The sequence below is a fragment of the Macrotis lagotis genome, chromosome 1 (assembly GCF_037893015.1).
Source record: "Macrotis lagotis isolate mMagLag1 chromosome 1, bilby.v1.9.chrom.fasta, whole genome shotgun sequence".
NCBI lineage: Eukaryota > Metazoa > Chordata > Mammalia > Peramelemorphia > Peramelidae > Macrotis > Macrotis lagotis.
Window position 1 is genome coordinate 403,872,912 of NC_133658.1, and position 17,822 is coordinate 403,890,733.

At 33.4% G+C, this 17,822-nt stretch overlaps 1 protein-coding gene across 3 annotated transcripts in view; it reads right to left on the reverse strand.

The window, feature by feature from the left end:
- Positions 1-17,822, reverse strand: part of RBM27 (RNA binding motif protein 27) — a 72,202-nt gene that overhangs the window by 42,187 nt on the left and 12,193 nt on the right. Inside the window, exons 2-8 of one of the 3 annotated variants that reach the window (XM_074212691.1) lie at positions 12,631-12,749; positions 9,285-9,409; positions 5,810-5,901; positions 4,932-5,125; positions 3,888-4,148; positions 2,673-2,978; positions 1,679-1,813 (exon numbers count right to left, since the gene is read on the reverse strand). In XM_074212691.1, the coding sequence (XP_074068792.1) occupies positions 1,679-1,813; positions 2,673-2,978; positions 3,888-4,148; positions 4,932-5,125; positions 5,810-5,901; positions 9,285-9,409; positions 12,631-12,749 (1,232 nt within the window). Of the gene's footprint in view, positions 1-1,678; positions 1,814-2,672; positions 2,979-3,887; positions 4,152-4,931; positions 5,126-5,809; positions 5,902-9,284; positions 9,410-12,630; positions 12,750-17,822 lie in introns of all 3 variants that reach the window. The other 2 variants (XM_074212690.1, XM_074212692.1) reach the window with 2 other exon arrangements.

The window sequence follows — 17,822 nt, forward strand, 5'->3', positions numbered from 1 at the left end:
ATTATTTTTGATTTATGAACAACCAAAAATTCATCCATACTGGGCACTCAGCACTGGGCTAGTAACTGGGAAGCACAAAATACATATCACATATATATGAAAGTATATATCACACATATATGAAAAGGATTTAACAATCTGTTTGGGGAAATAAGATTTGTTCCTGTTAAACAGAGAACAGTTTAATATATAATTATATTATATATAATATTTATGTCATATTACATTAATATATTATATTATAGTTATAGAACATCTAATTATAATTATTATATTTTTCAGTATATAATTGTTTGATATAAGTTGTAAATTCTATATGCATGAAGAAGGGGGGAAAACAATGAGATCTGTAAGAGTCTCAGAAGATGTGACTGGGGGCTTCATCTTAAAGGAAGGATAAAACTTAAATGGGTAGAGAGGATGAATGAAGACACACCAAATATAGGACAATGTGAATGAAGAAAATAGAAGAATAAATATGAAAAACACTGAAGAGACTAGATCAACTAATATAAAGGTAAATTTCAATCAAGTTTTTGACCAAAGGTTTGATCTCATTATGGAGGAAGTGGGAAGCTAGAAAAATTGACTTGGACAAAGGAGTTAATATTTGAAATGGCAATAACAGGAACCCTAAAAGTTTCTGTCCAAGGAAACAACATGCTGAAAGTGACTTTTGGGAAAATTAATCTGGTAGTACACATATAATATGGATTAGAGGAAGGAAGCCTATAGTCATTAAATTTAGCTAGGAGATGCTACAATAATCAAAGTATAAAGTGATGTAGGTCAGAACTAGATCAGTAAAGGAAATAAGAGACGGAGGAATCAAAGATAGCTCCCTCAGTAACTGTAATTGGGAGAATCATGGTACTATCCACAAAAAGAGGGAGTAACAAATTGGCTTGGGATACATGTTATGTTATGTCAATTTAACATAACAGGAAAATTATATAAGCAATGATATATCCACAAACTAATCAGTTATTCTTCTCAAATTACCATTTTCTTCTTTCTCACTTGTGTCCTACTTACAATAATTTTCACATACTTTGCCATACACTTTGATATTTTTATATTTCTTAAAACAGCAATATTGAAAAATGCCTTAGAAAAAATAAGAACTACATACCAAATATGAAAATTAGCAAAGAAAATATATTAATTTTATGGCTAAACATAAATGTAAAAATAAATTAAAGACCAAATGCAAGTAAAGGATTTGACATAAAGTTTATGTAATGCTATATATTTTTAGTTTAATATACAATTTAGACAAATTCAAATTTATTAATGTCACCTCCAGACCTGCTTTTTCATGCTTCTTAAGGTTTAAGGCCATACCAGGGTAATTTACCAGTCAGAGAAAAGTTCCTTAGGATTGAGGCTACCTGGATGGAGTTCCTTCAGAGAATGCTATTTAATTAAAGCAGAAGGATTGCTTCACTACAGAAAATATTTCCTCTCTAACTCCAAGAAATACATAAAGCCATGTAAAATCAAAATATAATGTGGTTACACAAAGTAAGCACAGGGTACAATTTTTAAAAAATATTTTGGAAAGACAAACCTATTTATTAAAGTTAAAATTAAGCATAGTAATTACAAAACCAATGTTTTTGGGGAAATATTTGGCTTGTATACTCATACATGCCATAGTTAAAAGATATTTGCTTACGTTCTGATACTGTGTAAAGGAGGTTCTGGGGTAAAGGAGGAGGTAGTCTTGCTCCCACTGGTGCAAGATTGGGCACTGCACTTGTTCCAGGCTGATCACGGTTATTTATCAAGTTTGACTGTGTTATAGGTGGTCCTATATATATAAAGACACCACAAAATACAAATGCATAATAATTTCAGAATATCAAAAAATCATTCCACATGCCAACACCAATTTGTACTTCACATTTCAAATTCAATCTTTATCACATTTTGAATGGACTCAATGCACATTACATATGCATATACACTAAGAGCTTTGTTCTTTCCACTCAATTAGAAATGACATTCTTCATAAAATTTAAATTATAAATCCAACGTATCTCTCTCCTCCATCCCAATTCATTAAGATAATTTTTTATTGTTAAAATTTCCTATTTCAACAAAAGCATCTCTATCACAATCATGACTGCTGATAGCTAGAAACTTAGAATTGCACTAATTAAAACAGTAGCAAAAATTGCCATATCCAACAAACAAATTGAAACTTCTGTTCAAAATTAAGAATGCATACATTCCAAAATTAGAAATTCTTTAACACTTACTTTAATTAAATGTGCTAAAAAAGTAATTGTCTTATTTTAAATTAATTGAATTGTACCAAATTAAATATCTTTGAACTTTTAAATGATTTTAAATGCTTTAAGATTTTGAAAATATTTTCAATTTGAACACAATTTAGTTATAATTTATATCTGATGTCAAGACAATTTATTTTAAAAATCATAACTAAAATTACATTGAAAACTACAAACAGTGATATGCTATGAGGAAGCACTGGAGAAAAGGAAAACACTACTTATGGGGATGTAGGCAATTTCTAATTCTACAAAAAATTTCTTTTTCATACTTTCAAAAAATAGCTTAAGTCTAGTGAAATTAAGTAAATATAAGTAGGAGGAATTTTTATTAAAGTGATGCTAAAAACAAAAAACAGAAATAAAGAAACTCACTTGGTACAGGAAGCACAACAGAAGGTGGAGGCTGACCATGTCCCTGTGGAACTGGAAGTCTCATACTGTGGCCAGGTCCTGGCCCTGGTCCTGGCCCTGGTCCTGGTCCTGGTCCGGGACCAGGTCCTGGTCCTGGTCCTGGTCCTGGCATTGGAGGCATTAATATGCCAGGCGGTGGTGGAGGAGGAAGCCCAGGAGGTGGAGGTGGAAAAGGGATCATACTTGGTAGAGCAACTTCATCAACCACTAAAGGATCATTCCCATGATCAAACTGACAAAGATCACCAAGTACACAAAATCCTCTTTCTAAAAAAAAAAAAAAAGATTATAAGTTTTCTTAAATTTATATCTTCATGTAGGAAAATTAACATTTAATATATATATATATAGTTCCCTGCAACAAAGAGTACAAAATGAACTAGACTAAACTTAGATTGTTAATTACTATGGCATCTTTAAGTTAAAGGGCAAGGTGGTATTATTCCATATACTGGGATGTATCCATTTGTAAATTGTCAAAATTGAAAGGTAGTAGATTCTAGAATAGGTTATCAACTACCAATTAGCTACTACTAGACTATAAGTTCAATAATTATCCTAATAAAAGTAAGGAGACATTTCAAGCAAATAATTAACCATTCAGATATAGATGAACCAGTGCAGAAAAAGGGGAGAAACTTGAACGGGCTACCTTATTTTCAATAATCTATTATTACAATATTGTGCTAAAATAACCATTCTCACTAAACTCTAAAACTTGAAATCTAGGGTAAGTTCCATTAACAGAAGAAAGTCAAAGAAAAATAAAAAAGTATACTTTAAATTCCTAATTCTAAAATAGAACACTGAAAATTCCTGGCTATGGGATAAAGTATATTTTATAATGTATAACAAATAAGAGTAGGGAAGGATTTTAGGTTAAAAAAAAGTCAAAACAAGGGGCGGCCAGGTGGTGCCATGGATAGAGCACTGGTCCTGGAGTCAGGAGTACCTAAGTTCAAATCTGGCTTCAGATACTTAATAAGTACCTAGCTGTGTAGCTATGTATGTGTGTGTATATACAAACACAAACCAAACACTTAATTATAATAAGAAAACAAGAATCTGGTAAAAAGGTTTCGTTTGTCATTTTTCAAGCAAAACTAAGACTAGAATAAAATTTGAAGTTATATATTGGGAGCAACATTTGTTTATACAAGAAAGAGGTTACTTTACCATCATAATCTCTGCATCGCCTCTTTGGTGGTGGGTTTCTACCAAAAGAATTGGAAGAGCTATGATTATTATAGTAATTAGACCAGCTTTCAGTTGTGTTCTCTGGGTGGTGAGCAGGTGCAATCACAGTAACAGTGCTGGGAATAGACTGAGCCCCACAGGAATACTGGTCAGAAGAGTTAGTGGATGGTGCAGACGCTGGCACATAGGAACTATCCAAATCATTTCTTTCACTCTTGAACTTTGATCTTTCCCGGTGTTCTGCTTTGGGATAAAAACCAAAAACAAAAACAAATGCATCAATTATGATTTGACAGTCACTATCATTTAACTCTGTTTAACAGCAAGAAAAAAATGATGTTGCATTAACTTATTGATTCTTCAATTTTATTGTCTTCATTATTAAATTTTTCCCTAAAAATCAACTAAATGAAATTAGTAATAACTTATTCTATATAACTGATTACATTTTAACAAATAAAAATTTTCCCTTTAGAGAAGTCAAATATGAAATCAACACCAATATACATAATTTTAAAGTCAAGTTTATATTGTCTTAATTCAAACTACAATTAAAAAATACATATATTACCTGCAGAAGTGAAATTCTAGAAATCTAATGATTCACTCATATATTATAAAGTTATCTTTTTAAAAAAGTTTAATTATATAATCTTATAGAAATCAATTTAATACACAAAAGGTTGGTACTCACTCTTCCCCAAGAGAGGAAAGCATATAAAACCATAGGACATTTATACTAATGTCTTGGTTGAAAATTAACGTAGTCTAGATATACAAACCATAGTTAAGAGAGAATTTAATCAAAATAAAATTATCGTCATAAAACATACTTCAATGGTTATCTAGCCTACATTATTTTATATCCTATAACTGCCCTTTGTCATGTCAATATTTCTGAAACAATTTTAGTTTCATATTGTGAAAGTCATATTAAACATGCATCTAGTTTTTCCCTTCTTTATGACAGAAAGATGAATAACTGGAAAATTATTCTTAGGTAAAAAAATATAATTTACTCACCAACATTTCTATTTGGATCTCGGTCTTTGCTTCTTCCCCTACTTCGGCTCCGACTACGACTCAAACCTCTGCTTTTACTACGGCTTTTACTCCTGCCTCTTCTCCAGTCATACTTATCACGGTATAATTCATTTCTCTCATAGTACCTGTCATATTCCCTCCACTTGCCATCTTCTCTTTTTTTCTCACGTGTCCTATAATACAAAGATATATAAGCCATATATTGGCCACAGAAACCAAATCTACGAACAAATCTAAATTATGAACTACTCTCCTTATATCAAAATTCATAACTTCTCAACTCTTTTGGAAGAAGTTTTTAAATCACCCCCTGATTCTACCAATCCATTATACAAAGGTGAGAAAACAAGGAAAAACATCACTTCTTTAACCTTCCTGGGTGGGGAGAAAGAATAAGGTGAGAAGAATCCAAAATATGTGGAGGGGTGGTAAAAAGTGATGGAGAGGGCAAAAATGAGGAGAGACTAGGAGTTTAAAATCAAACCTTTTCCTAACAGAACCTATGCTTTTCAGTTAAAGATTATTTAACAAAGAAAACTAACAATGACTAAAAATAAAGAAAGCTATAGTTAATTTTAATTTGGGGCTTCCTGAATCAAATGGAACATTTCACTTTATCTCAAAGGAAAACAAGTGCTCCACCCTCTGGGATTTGGGATAAACATACAATAGTGATTATTGGTAAAAGGAACAGAAAGCAAAAATGGTATAGGAGGCAAAAATAGGAAAGGAGAACATTAGCTTTTTCTTTCTGAGGAGTGTTAAGAAATGAAGTCAAACTTTATGTTCACAAATTAAGATGTTCAGAAGACAATAAAGCGAGAATTATCAATGTTTCCTTAAGAGAAAATACAAACCTTCGTTCACTAGATTCTGAACGTGTCTTTTGGGGACTGGGATATTTCTTTTTTCTGACTTCTCGCTCTTCCTCTGCTGACTCGTGAAATATCTATATTGAAATACGCACATTAGAAACAAACATTACTTTAACAAATTTCTAAAGACAAATTGACACAAAAAGTGTCACCAGAGGAAAGCAAAAAGATTCTCAGAGAAATATTCATAACATTGTTAATTTTTTTAAAAAATAGAAATTCAAACAGTAATATAGAATGAGAACAGATAATGAATTCTATGAATTGAAATTCCATAAATACCAAGCCTACATTTCTATATTTGAATTTCTACTACAACTGAGTACTTTTGCCCCTAACCAAAAACTAAATGGATAATTGGTATAATATAAAATCCAATTTAGGATTAATAACAATCGTCTTTTTTTATTTTATTTTTTTTCAGTTGCATGTAAAAACAATTTTTAAAATTATTTTTAACTCAGGTTCTCCTTTTTTAAAAGATAATTTTATTTTTTTTCCCAATTACATGCCAAGATAGTTTTCAACAGTAACATGCTTTCAAAAATTTTAAATTCCACACCCAAAAGGCAACAAAAATGTGCATACTCTTTGATCCAGCAATACCACTACTGGGTGTATACCCTGAATAAATGATGAAAAAGGGTAAAAACATCACTTGTACAAAATATTGTGGTGGCAAAGAATTGGAAATTAAGTAAATGTCCTTCAATTGGGGAATGGCTTAGCAAACTGTGGTGTATGTATGTCATGAAACACTATTGTTCTATCAGAAACCAGGAGGGATGGAAATTCAGGGAAGTCTGGGGGAATTTGCATGAACTGATGCTGAGTGAGATGAGCAGAACCAGAAAAACACTGTACACCCTAACAGCGATGATCAACCTTGATGGACTCACTCATCCCATCAGTGCAACAATCAGGGACAACTTGGGGCTCTCTGCAATGGAGAATACCAGCTGTATCCAGAAAAACAACTGTGGAGTTTGAACAAAGACCAAGGACTATTACCTTAAATTTAGAAAAAAAAAGTCTGATATCTTATTGTCTGATCCTGCTATCTCTATATTTTATGTTTCTTCCTTAAGGATATGGTTTCTCTCTCTCATCACACTCAATTTGGAAAACAATGTGTAACATGGAAACAATGTAAAAACTGACAGATTGCCTTCTGGGGGGGGGGGGTGAGGGAAGTAAGGTTAGGGGAAAAATTGCAAAATTCAAAATAAAGTCTTAAAAATTTTTTTTTAAGTTCCAAACTATTTCTTCCTTTCCCTTTGCCCTCCTTGAGAAAGCAAACAATTTCATATAGCTTTTATACACACACACACACACACACACACACACACACACACACAGTCATGCAAAATATCTTTCCACATAAAAACACACCATGTAAACAGAAAATTTTATTACTCTCCATTTTAGGACAAATAAAGGAGGTGGTAGAGGGGGAAATTAAGTATCTTTCAAAGCCCCCCCCCCTCCCCGAAAAGAAGTCTTATAGAACAAATAGCTAAATAATTTTATCAATTCATGAATGGAACTAAATATTATTTGATGGAAATTATACAAAATTGCTACTAAAACTTCAGGAAAACAAAAAATATGTCTTAAAATAGTAGAACAGTGGTGCAATATTGCTACTATCCAAGGCTTTCAAGAAGCTGCCATCTTAATATTATAGCATAACATGTTATGCTCTAGTACATATGGCATACAAAAGTATAATCTAGCATGTAACATATAACTATATACATATAGTATATAACATAATTTAATATTATATCATACTATAACATAAACATATGCATCATCCCTTCTAATATAGTTCCACTCAGAAGGACCCAGGGAATTCCTTGTCCTCCTTCCTGAAAGAGTTGATTCTCCCAAGTTGTCTGAAGGCATACTATAGCACTATTAAAAATTGTATATTTCATAGATTTACCTGGATCTTGCCTGTCTTTATAAACACAACCTGATCATAGTGAATATATGGCCTATTAGAAGCAAATTCCAATCAGAGCAACTTCACATTCAATTTCCAGAACACAGACAAACTATGGTGCCATCTCTAATCATCATAATAAAGACATGTATGGAATTGGTTTTCTAGTCAAAGAATGAACTATACTCAGCCAATTCAAACTCTCGAGTTCCCCTTATTACTAATAAGGGGACAAATAATATTCCTAGTGCAGTCAGTGACCAGGAAACAAAAACTATAACTAAATTAAGTCACAGTAGACTGAACCCGCTAGTACTGTTTTTTTTATTAGTGTCTTGCTAAAAATGAGCTCAGAACACTAGTTAGAAAGTATCAATTAAAGGCTTTTTCCTGTTCATCAGTTGAATTAAGACTATTATATGAAAATTATCATTTAGGCATAAAATTAATAGAAGATTAAATCACTTATAAAATCTTTGAGATCAAGAGAAATAGAAAGTGTAGTGTAGTGGCATTACTACATGAGATACTGCTAGTATCTTCTCACAAAATTCCAATTCTAAAAAATAAAAGCAGAGTAGACACTGTTCTTAACAATTAAGCTTTTAAAATTCAAGGTGAACACATTTTTCCTATATTTGAATCTACTGTTTAATGATTAAACCACTTGCTTTTACTATTAAGAACCCAGGTATTGTACTCTGGCATACTAAAATTAGGTACTCTGAAATATTCGAGGTAGAAAGTTCATATTTTTTTTATTTGAAGGGATATTTAAGAAGAATTCTGTCTGAAGATATCATACACAAGGTTAGGTGTAACTGAGAAGACAGCAGAATCATATTATCATTTGACCTTAACTAAGTATAGTTGCAAGTTTTTTTTAAATGGTAAATCAACTGAATCAGGCTAAATTAAACCAGGTATTCAGAAGATATAAAATATAAAAGAAGGAAGGGAAAGGAAATTTTATCTGTAGAAATATATTCTATTCCTCCTCTGAGAGGTCAATAGGGCAACATCTATGACCTTATTTCTATAACTCCTTGCTGTCAAAAAAACTATTAAGATGATTCGATATTTGTACTTTAAAGAGATTCATAGTTGAAAAGAAAAAATTTTCTTTCTTGGTATTTAGGATATTTAGGTATGTAACTATTTATGTTCTAAGAAGTATACTTTGAGGACTCATTAACATCTTACTTTCAAGATACTATACAGAAATGAACTTTCTAATTACAAACTAACAGAAATAAAGTCCTCTTCTCCCACCAACACCCCTTGAACTCAATTCACTCTAGTTATTTCTTTGAATTCTGAATGCCATATCTAAAATATTTCTACTTCTTTGAAGTCAAGGTAGTAGGAGATTGACTGAAGTTTCTGGCATGATTAAACAACCCTAAAAGGCTCATATCTTACAAGTAGAAAGAATTCATGTCACACATCAAAAGGATTTATCCCCCCCTAATTCCAACAATTGCAAATAAAACAGCAATTTTATATTACCTCTTCTTTGACTTCCTCTTTTTCCTGGACTATGGGTTTTGGCTCTGGTTTGGCTGGTTCCAATGGAGGAAGATAGTTCTTGGTATAGAGACTTTCAAAAAGTTTATCCACAAAACCTGAAGTTTCTAGGAAAAACAAATGATAAAATTTATATAAAACCTCCAACATCAAATATCAGGGGCACAAAGAAGGGTAACTAGTTCTTGAAAGTCTGAACAGCCTTTTAATCAGAAGAGATTAAATGAATCTTTAAGACTTAATGGATATTAGAAGTCATCTAGTTCAGCCTTTATGCCATTGAGGAATTTTCTCCACAATATTCTTGTTAAGTGGTCATCAAGGGCTCTGATTAAAAAATTCTAAGAGGCAGAATGGTGCAGTGGAAAAAGTATTAAAGTAGGAGTCAGAATACTTGAGTAGTTTCTGTCTTTTATTACTTACTCAACCATTAGCAGGTCACTCAAGTTCACTGGGTCTGAGTTTCCTCATTTGTAAAACAAAAGGGATTGGACTAGATTTAGCTGCTCTTAATCTTTTTCATGTCATGGTCCTCTAGCAATCTAGTGTGAAGGCTGTGGATCTACTCTCAGATTAATGTTTGCAAATTCATAAAATGCACAGGATTATAAAAACATCCCAATTATATTGGAATGTAGCTGTCTCCCTATAAATTATGCATGAATGCATATATTTAAATAATACATGCATAACATAATTCATATGCTATATTATAAACACATATATCACACTAAGAACTCTTGGATGAGATTACTTCCACGGTCCTATTCTCCTTCTAAATAGATGAACTTTGCAAAGTCTCCTCTACAAAGAGTCATCCAGTCTATTTTTGGAAAGTTTTGTTATAAAATTACTTTTACCTATGGGAAATACTAGTCAGAATTTGTAGGAAAGTCTTAACTATTGAAAATTTAATCAGATGGCTTATTTGGAAGTCTCCATCATGCCTTCTTTCCTCGGAAAGATTATGACTGAGAAAGTTCACTGTTCGGTATTGAATCTTCTTGGGAAGTAGGCATTTAATATATACTTATTAACTATTGACAACTATTTCATTTTTCTTTTTCTTTTTTTTGCAAGGCAAATGGGGTTAAGTGGCTTGTCCAAGGCCACACAGCTAGGTAATTATTAAGTGTCTGAGGCTGGATTTGAACCCAGGTACTCCTGATTCCAGGGCTGGTGCTCTATCCATTGCGCCACCGAGCCACCCCAACTATATTATTTTTCACAAAAGTAACTGCCTAGTGGAAGTCTTGCTCAAATGAACAGATAAAAATTGGCAAATTTTTGGTTTGCCTCATTGGCAAACCAAAGCCTAGAAGAGCTAGTATGATTAAATTGCAATTATTATACATTGTTTTACAAAAGTAAAAGATGCTCCCAAAGTGATACATATTCACTTTTTCGAGTGGATAAAACAATCTCTCTTGAAATCTTCTATAATATTAATTAATTTAATAAACATTTTCTATAATAGTACAAAGATCAACTGCATGTCAATTCCATTTCAACAAATTCTAAATTAGTTAAATCTGACTTAAATGTGACTCTGTTTTTCTTGTTACAGATGTACATCATAATAGTATTTTGGAAACTCATTCATAAAATGATTACAACTATAATCAGTTGCTTTCAGATAGTTAAAGATGAACTCTTACTTCATTATAGCTATGATGAGACTCTTCTGTATATTCACACAGTGTTATTTCTCCAACAAGAGTCTGCCCACAAGGGTTATACAATAAACCTCAATAACTAAGTCTTTAATACTAATTAACACTAATATAATCTATTATACATTTTTGTCAGTATTATAGAATAATTAAAGCATTTGTAATAAAACCTCAAGAATCATTTCAAGCATTTTAGTATCACCATTTTCATAAAAAATATATATCAACTGCAAGGGACAGCTAGGAGACACAGTGGATAGAGCACTGGTCTTGGGAGTCAGAAGGACCTGAGTTCAAATCCAGCCTCAGATACTTAATAATTTACCTAGGTCTGTGACCTTGAGCAAGTCACTTAACTCCTTTGTTTTGGTAAAATAAAAACAACAAAAAACAAAACCAAAAAAATATCAATTGCAAAGGAGTCTTATTTAAGTAGTGAACCCAGCAAGGCAAAAAATATCTATTAAGCAACAATAAATAGCAATTAGTTGGGAGTTAAAGTATGTTTAAAAGTAAAATAAATACTTTTCAAAATATTCTATTAGTATTATATGATAAAATATCATATCATGTTATATAATAATAAATAACTCTACCCATTGGTCTGAAATTACAAAATTTCACTATATACTGAACTTTTTCATGTTATTTTAGTTCTAGTTCCAACAAAATTGTTTAAATAAATTTGTTTTTCTACAAAAAAGTATTTGAAATTAATACAGAAGGGAATATTCTGTCATCATCTTGAATCAGTCATCATTATAACATAATTATAACTCACTCCAAGTATTTAACAGGATAAAAAAAAATCCAGGCAGGATATGGCCACTTAAAGTCATCTTAAGACCTTGCTAATAAACATCAAATACAAACAAAAGAAAAAAAAGAATTTTAAAAAGAGAAGTAAGTCAACCGATATCTGTCAAAAATCTTTATGAATGATGCCAATTTGCTAAGTAAAATTATTTAATAAACTTTCTTAAACATGTTCTCATGTGTTTTTTTTAACATTTTTCATGAGTCAATAATTTATAGAGTTCATCTTTTTATATTTTACCACAAAAAATTATGATGAAAATTCATGAAAGTACATTCATTTCTACATTTTGGAGTAATCTGATAATAAATATGTATATACTATACTGATTCCTAACCCATTTGGAGAGAGGACTAAGAGATTCTTGAGAAGCCATTTAGACACAAAAGGACAACACTGATTTTATGATAGGTGTGGCTCTTGCCTTGGGGAAAGAGGGAAACATCTCAGTTAATCCCTAGATGTCCCAGAGCCCCAATCTGAAGAGGATACAACTATTCTCAGCTTCAGCTAGGCATCTGGGAGAAGTACCTTGCTTAGCTCTCTCAAACATAGCTGCAGCCCAGCTAGGCAAAAAGTGACCCCTAAGGAGTTAGCTACAATCTGCTGAGATTCCCTGGCTGTTAAAAAGCAATACTGTTTTGATGTAGGAAGGGAAGAAGGAACAAAAGACAAAAGCAGTTTTCTTTACACAATATAGTAATTATCACTCTTGCACATATCTGTATAACATATACTATAAACCCTCAAATAGTTTACTTTTATTAAACTTATCTTTTTAATAACTCACTGATAGGACTTAAGTTTAAATGTTTCTAACACTTAGCCAAATAATTACCTTTTTGTAAAAAAACATCTAGTTGATCTGCACAGAAGGCTTTCAGTTCTTTCTCTGGTTTGTCCTTCTTGACCAGTGCTACAACATAGTTTGCTAAGGCTGAAGGGTCTGCATCACATCTAATTATGTTAAGGAAAAGGAAAAACAACAAAATTATTTAAAATAAAGCATTTTTTAAACAATGTTGTCAACTATAAAATCACCCTTATCTTGGAAAGTCAATATTAAATGAATTTCTAGCATACAAATACTTTGTGAAATGACTTTTTTTCCCATTGCTTATTTCTCTAAAATAATGAAAGATAAAAGAAATTTCTGCCCCCAAAAAATTAAGTTAAAAAAAAGGATTCAACACCTTTCAGATGTGATCAAAATGCCTCACTTACCAAGCTATCAATTCAATTAGGGATACTTGAAGGTCTCTTGCTACAATTTAAGGCAGAAGCCTCCTCAACTTCAACTCTACCTCCTGTCATTTCACCACATGTCTTAAGAGTCACCCTTGAAAAGGATAGCACATATAACTCAGCTAATACATTGTCAATTAACATTTAGTTGGGATTTGCTGATTTTCAGCAATGAATACTTAGGAAGATGAGCCAACAGATAGGTCAAAAGTCAGCTAGTAGAAGAAGGTGAATACAATAATCTTTGTCAAGGGAAGATATTTCTCTATGCTTCTTATTAAAAAATTGAAGCTCCTAACAAGTAAAGTAGTCTGTTATAGAAAAAAAAATCAGTGGCAATTCAAAAGGTATGAATAGTCAGTTCTCAAAGGAAGAACTGTAAACCTTTTTCAAGTGAGATCCAAAGTCTTTAATAGTAAGAAAAAATACAAATTAAAATAATTTTGAAGTTTCACTGATGACCCTATAAATGAACAAAAATGACAAAAGTAAGTCAATGTTGGAGGGGTCTGTGCTTGCTAAGACAAGCAGAATAATATGTTGGTAGCAGAGCTCTGAATCAATGGTTCTGGATGTCAATCTGAAATTATGCAAGAAAAGTGACTAACCTCTTTGACCCAATGATCTCACTACTAGGCATGTACCCCTAGAGAGGTCAAAGATAGCAGCATTTTTTGAAACAGCAAAGAACTAGAAACACAGTATCCATCCATCAATAGAGGGAATGAGTGAAAAAACCTATAGGACTCAAATGTAATAAATTATTATGCAGTAACAAATATTCATTATGTAGAATTCATAGAAACCTGGTAAAACTTTTTATAAACTGATGCAAAGAGAAATGAACAGGATCAAAAGAATAATACTCTTTCATCCTCACCATGACCTCCAATCCCTCCATCCGTCAGTTTTTTTCCTAAGCCAACACTCCTGCATTGGGTACTCCCTTCTCCCTTATCTTGTCTCCTTTTGCAAACCCATCTACAACACTCAAGACCCTTGCTCTCTTTAACCCATGACCAATTTAATCATGCTTTGGCAAATCTCAACCTTGGTTTACCATCTACAGGTTTAGCTTTGTAAACTGCTGGAGAATACTGTGAAACTTTGCTGACTTGAGCCACTAAAAATTTATGTTGCATAATCGCAAAAAAGACCTTAAGACCAGGCAATTCTTTTACTCTATCACACCACAGAAACTATTCCAAATTTTTTTATCTCTCCCCGCAACTCTGGTAGCACCCCTTCCCCCTACCCTCTCAACTGAGAATCTTATCTATTTGTCAGAACTCCCAATTATTCCCTCCTCTTCATCTTACATCATTCAGATTTCTTCCTCACTATCTTATATTTAACCTGAACTCATGAGAGGGTTAACTCCTCTTCAAGCACCCGGATCACATTCTACTCTGACTTCTCCAGCACAATGTTCCCTAGCTACTGGCTAATTCCTTTACAGTGAGGTCCATATTTCTCCCAACTTTTAAAAACAACAACAATAAAAAAAATTCATCTGTCTAATCCTCACTAGATATAACTGATAATTTCATAGGTATATTCCTTGAGAAAATATCTACCATCAGTGATAATCACTTCTCATTTTCCTAATTCTCTGTGGTTTGACTTCAGATCTCATCAACAATCAACTAAAACTACTTCTTCCAAAGTTAGCAGTGAATGAATAATTTCTTAACTTATCAGTAATCTTGTTTCTCAGTCTCAACCTTTTTGTTGTCTCTGCAACCTTTAACAGTGCTAATCACCCTCTCATCTCTGATTCTCTCTCCTTTTTAGGCTTTTACAACAATGCTCTCTCCTGATTTCCTACACATCTAATCACTTCCTCTCAGTGTCCTTTACTGAATCTTCATCTAGGTAACCCCCACTAACTCTTGAAGTATCCCTTAAGGATCTGTCCTGATCTCTCTTTCCCTTCTATATTATTCTCTCTGGGTGATCTCACCAACTCCCATGGGTTCAATTATTATCTCTATGCAGATGATTCTCAATCCATTTATATAGCCTTCCAATTTCAAATCTCCAAATGCCTACTGGTCATCTCAAAAAGAATGTCTCATAGATATCTTTCAGTCAATAAGTAGAAAACTGAACTCATCATCCTTCACCCCCAAACTCTCCCCTCTTCTGAACATCCCCCATTACTGCTGAGGATACCACCATCTTCCTGGTCACCCAGACTCACTAGGCTTTATAACATCTCTGACTTCTCCATCTCTTTCATTCATTCTTCCTTCTTCATACTCAATCATTGCCATATATCACCCCATTCTCTCCTCTGACACTGAGGCCAGTTTGGTTCAGGCCTTCATACCTTCACACCTAGACTATTGCAATTCCCTGCTAACTGGTCTCCCTACTCTAGTCCACGTATGACTCGGCTGACCAAAATGAGCTTCCTAATTTACAGGTCTGATCACATTAATCCTCTACTTAATAAACTCCTGTGACTTTCCATTACCTACATAGTCAAATATTAATGTTTCTGTTCGGCTTTTAAAGACCTTTGCAACCTGACCCTTTCCTACTGTTCCAGTCTTTTTATGCCTTATTCCCCTCCATAATCTACTGATGTTAGGTCAGTCAGTAAGCATTTATTATTAGCATCTATGATAAAGCAGGCACTGTACTACATGCTAAAGATACAAAAAAAAGCAAGAGAGTCCCTGCCCTTGAGGAGCACCTAATCTAATGGGAGTAACCACAAACAAACCAACATTACAAACAAGTTACATAAAGGAGAAAAAGGAAACAACAGAGGGAAGGCACTAGAAGAAAGGGGGATTAAGATAGAATACGGGGCGGCTAGATGGTGCAGTGGATAGAGCACTGGCCCTGGAGTCAGGAGTACCTGGGTTCAAATCCAGCCTCAGACACTTAATAATCACCTAGCTGTGTGGCCTTGGGCAAGCCACTTAACCCTGTTTGCCTTGCAAAAAAAAAAAACCCTAAAAAAAAAAAGAATACAGAATATTAGCTGGCACTTAAAGCAAGTCAAAAGATGGAGGTAAGTATGGAGAGCATTCCAGGAATAGGGGAATAGCCAGAAAAAATGATAGAGTTAAGTGATGAGTGTCTTGTTTGTGAGAAAAGAAAGGTCAGTGTTTCTGGAGAGAGGATGAGGAGAGAGAAGCAAGATCTAAGAAGACTGGAAAGATAAGAGATGAGGCTGTGAATAAGCCAAAGAAGACTGGAAAGATAAGAGATGAGGCTGTGAATAAGCCAAAGACATTTGATCTTGGAGGTATTTGGGAGCCACTAGGGTTTATTGAGTGGGAGAAGGCAATGATTCAGTTGAACTGAAAATTTAATAAATTAACTTTGGCAGGTTAGACTGGAATGTGAGAGAATGAGAGCCTGAACTAAGATGAAGGCTTTATGAGAAGAGAGAGGAGGATATAGGCAAGGGATTTTGCAAGATAAAATCAATAGATCTTGCTAACACATTGGAAAAGAGAGGTGAGAGGTAATAAGGGGTCAAGGATGATACCTAAATGATGAGCCTGAGAACTCGGTCGCTGCCTTTGTAATTATAGTAAAAGTTTGGAAAGCGGAAAGGTTTAAGGGGTAATATAATGAGTTCTATTTTAGACTTGTTGAGTTTAAGCTGTCTATAGGACATTCAGCTGGAGATTTAAGACTGAAGGTAAGTAAAGAGGTTAGAGCTGGATAAGGGGATCTGAGAATCATCAGCATAAAGATGGTAATTAAATCCATGACAGCTAATGAGACTGTCAAGTAAAACTGTATGGAATGAGAAGAGAACTGGCTTAACGATTCAATGGTTGTCTCCCATGCATGGGATGCTCTCCTTCCTCACTTTGTCTCTGATTTCTTTAAGCTTCAGCTAAAATCCCAAGAGGTTTCCCTGGTTTCTCTCAATGCTATCTGCCATTCATTTAGACTATATCTTGCTTGTCTATAGCTTTTTGTTGGTCTGGCCCATTTATGCCTTTCTTTGTATCCCCCCAGAGATAGGCACTGTGCCTGGCATACAGTAAGTGCTTAATAAATGCTTGTTTACTACATTATAAGAATATAAATGACAATATGCCAAAAAGAAGTCAAACTCTAAGTAAATGAAAATGTAATAAAGATGCTGGAGAATAGATAATGAAACCTACCACTCATCTCAGCTGAGAGGCAGAGAACTATTAGGGCAGAATGCTGCATACATTATCAGATGCAGGCACTGTGTCAGTTGCTTTGTTTCTCTCTCTGTTATTAGGAGGGGATTCAATAGGAGGGGAGGTATTTTCCCCTTCCAAAAATGGCTGTTATGACAAAACAATAAAATGTATTAAAATATATGTCAACATACAGCTACTGTGATATTGACAGTATACTCAGAGTCCTCTGACTTTACTATGTGGGACAGAATGATGAGGGGATAATGATCAATAGAAGCATACAATCCAAGCTTTAAGGAATGCTGTAGTTCATAATAATAATAATAATAATAATAATAATAACAACAATAATAATTCTAGTTAGCATTTATTTAGCACCTACTGTGTGCCAAGCACTGGGTTAAGTGCTTTACAGAGATTATATCATTTGATCCTCCCAGTAACCTTGGGATTTATACTACCCCACTGTACAATTAAGAAAACTGAATCAAGCAGAGGTTAAGTAGCTTGCCCAAGGTCATGCAGCTAATAAGTGTCTGAGGCTGGATTTCAACCCATGTCTTCTTTATTACCCAAGTACTGTATGCAATGTGTTTACTAGTTGCCAAAAATATTGGATCAAAAAACTAAGTCAAAA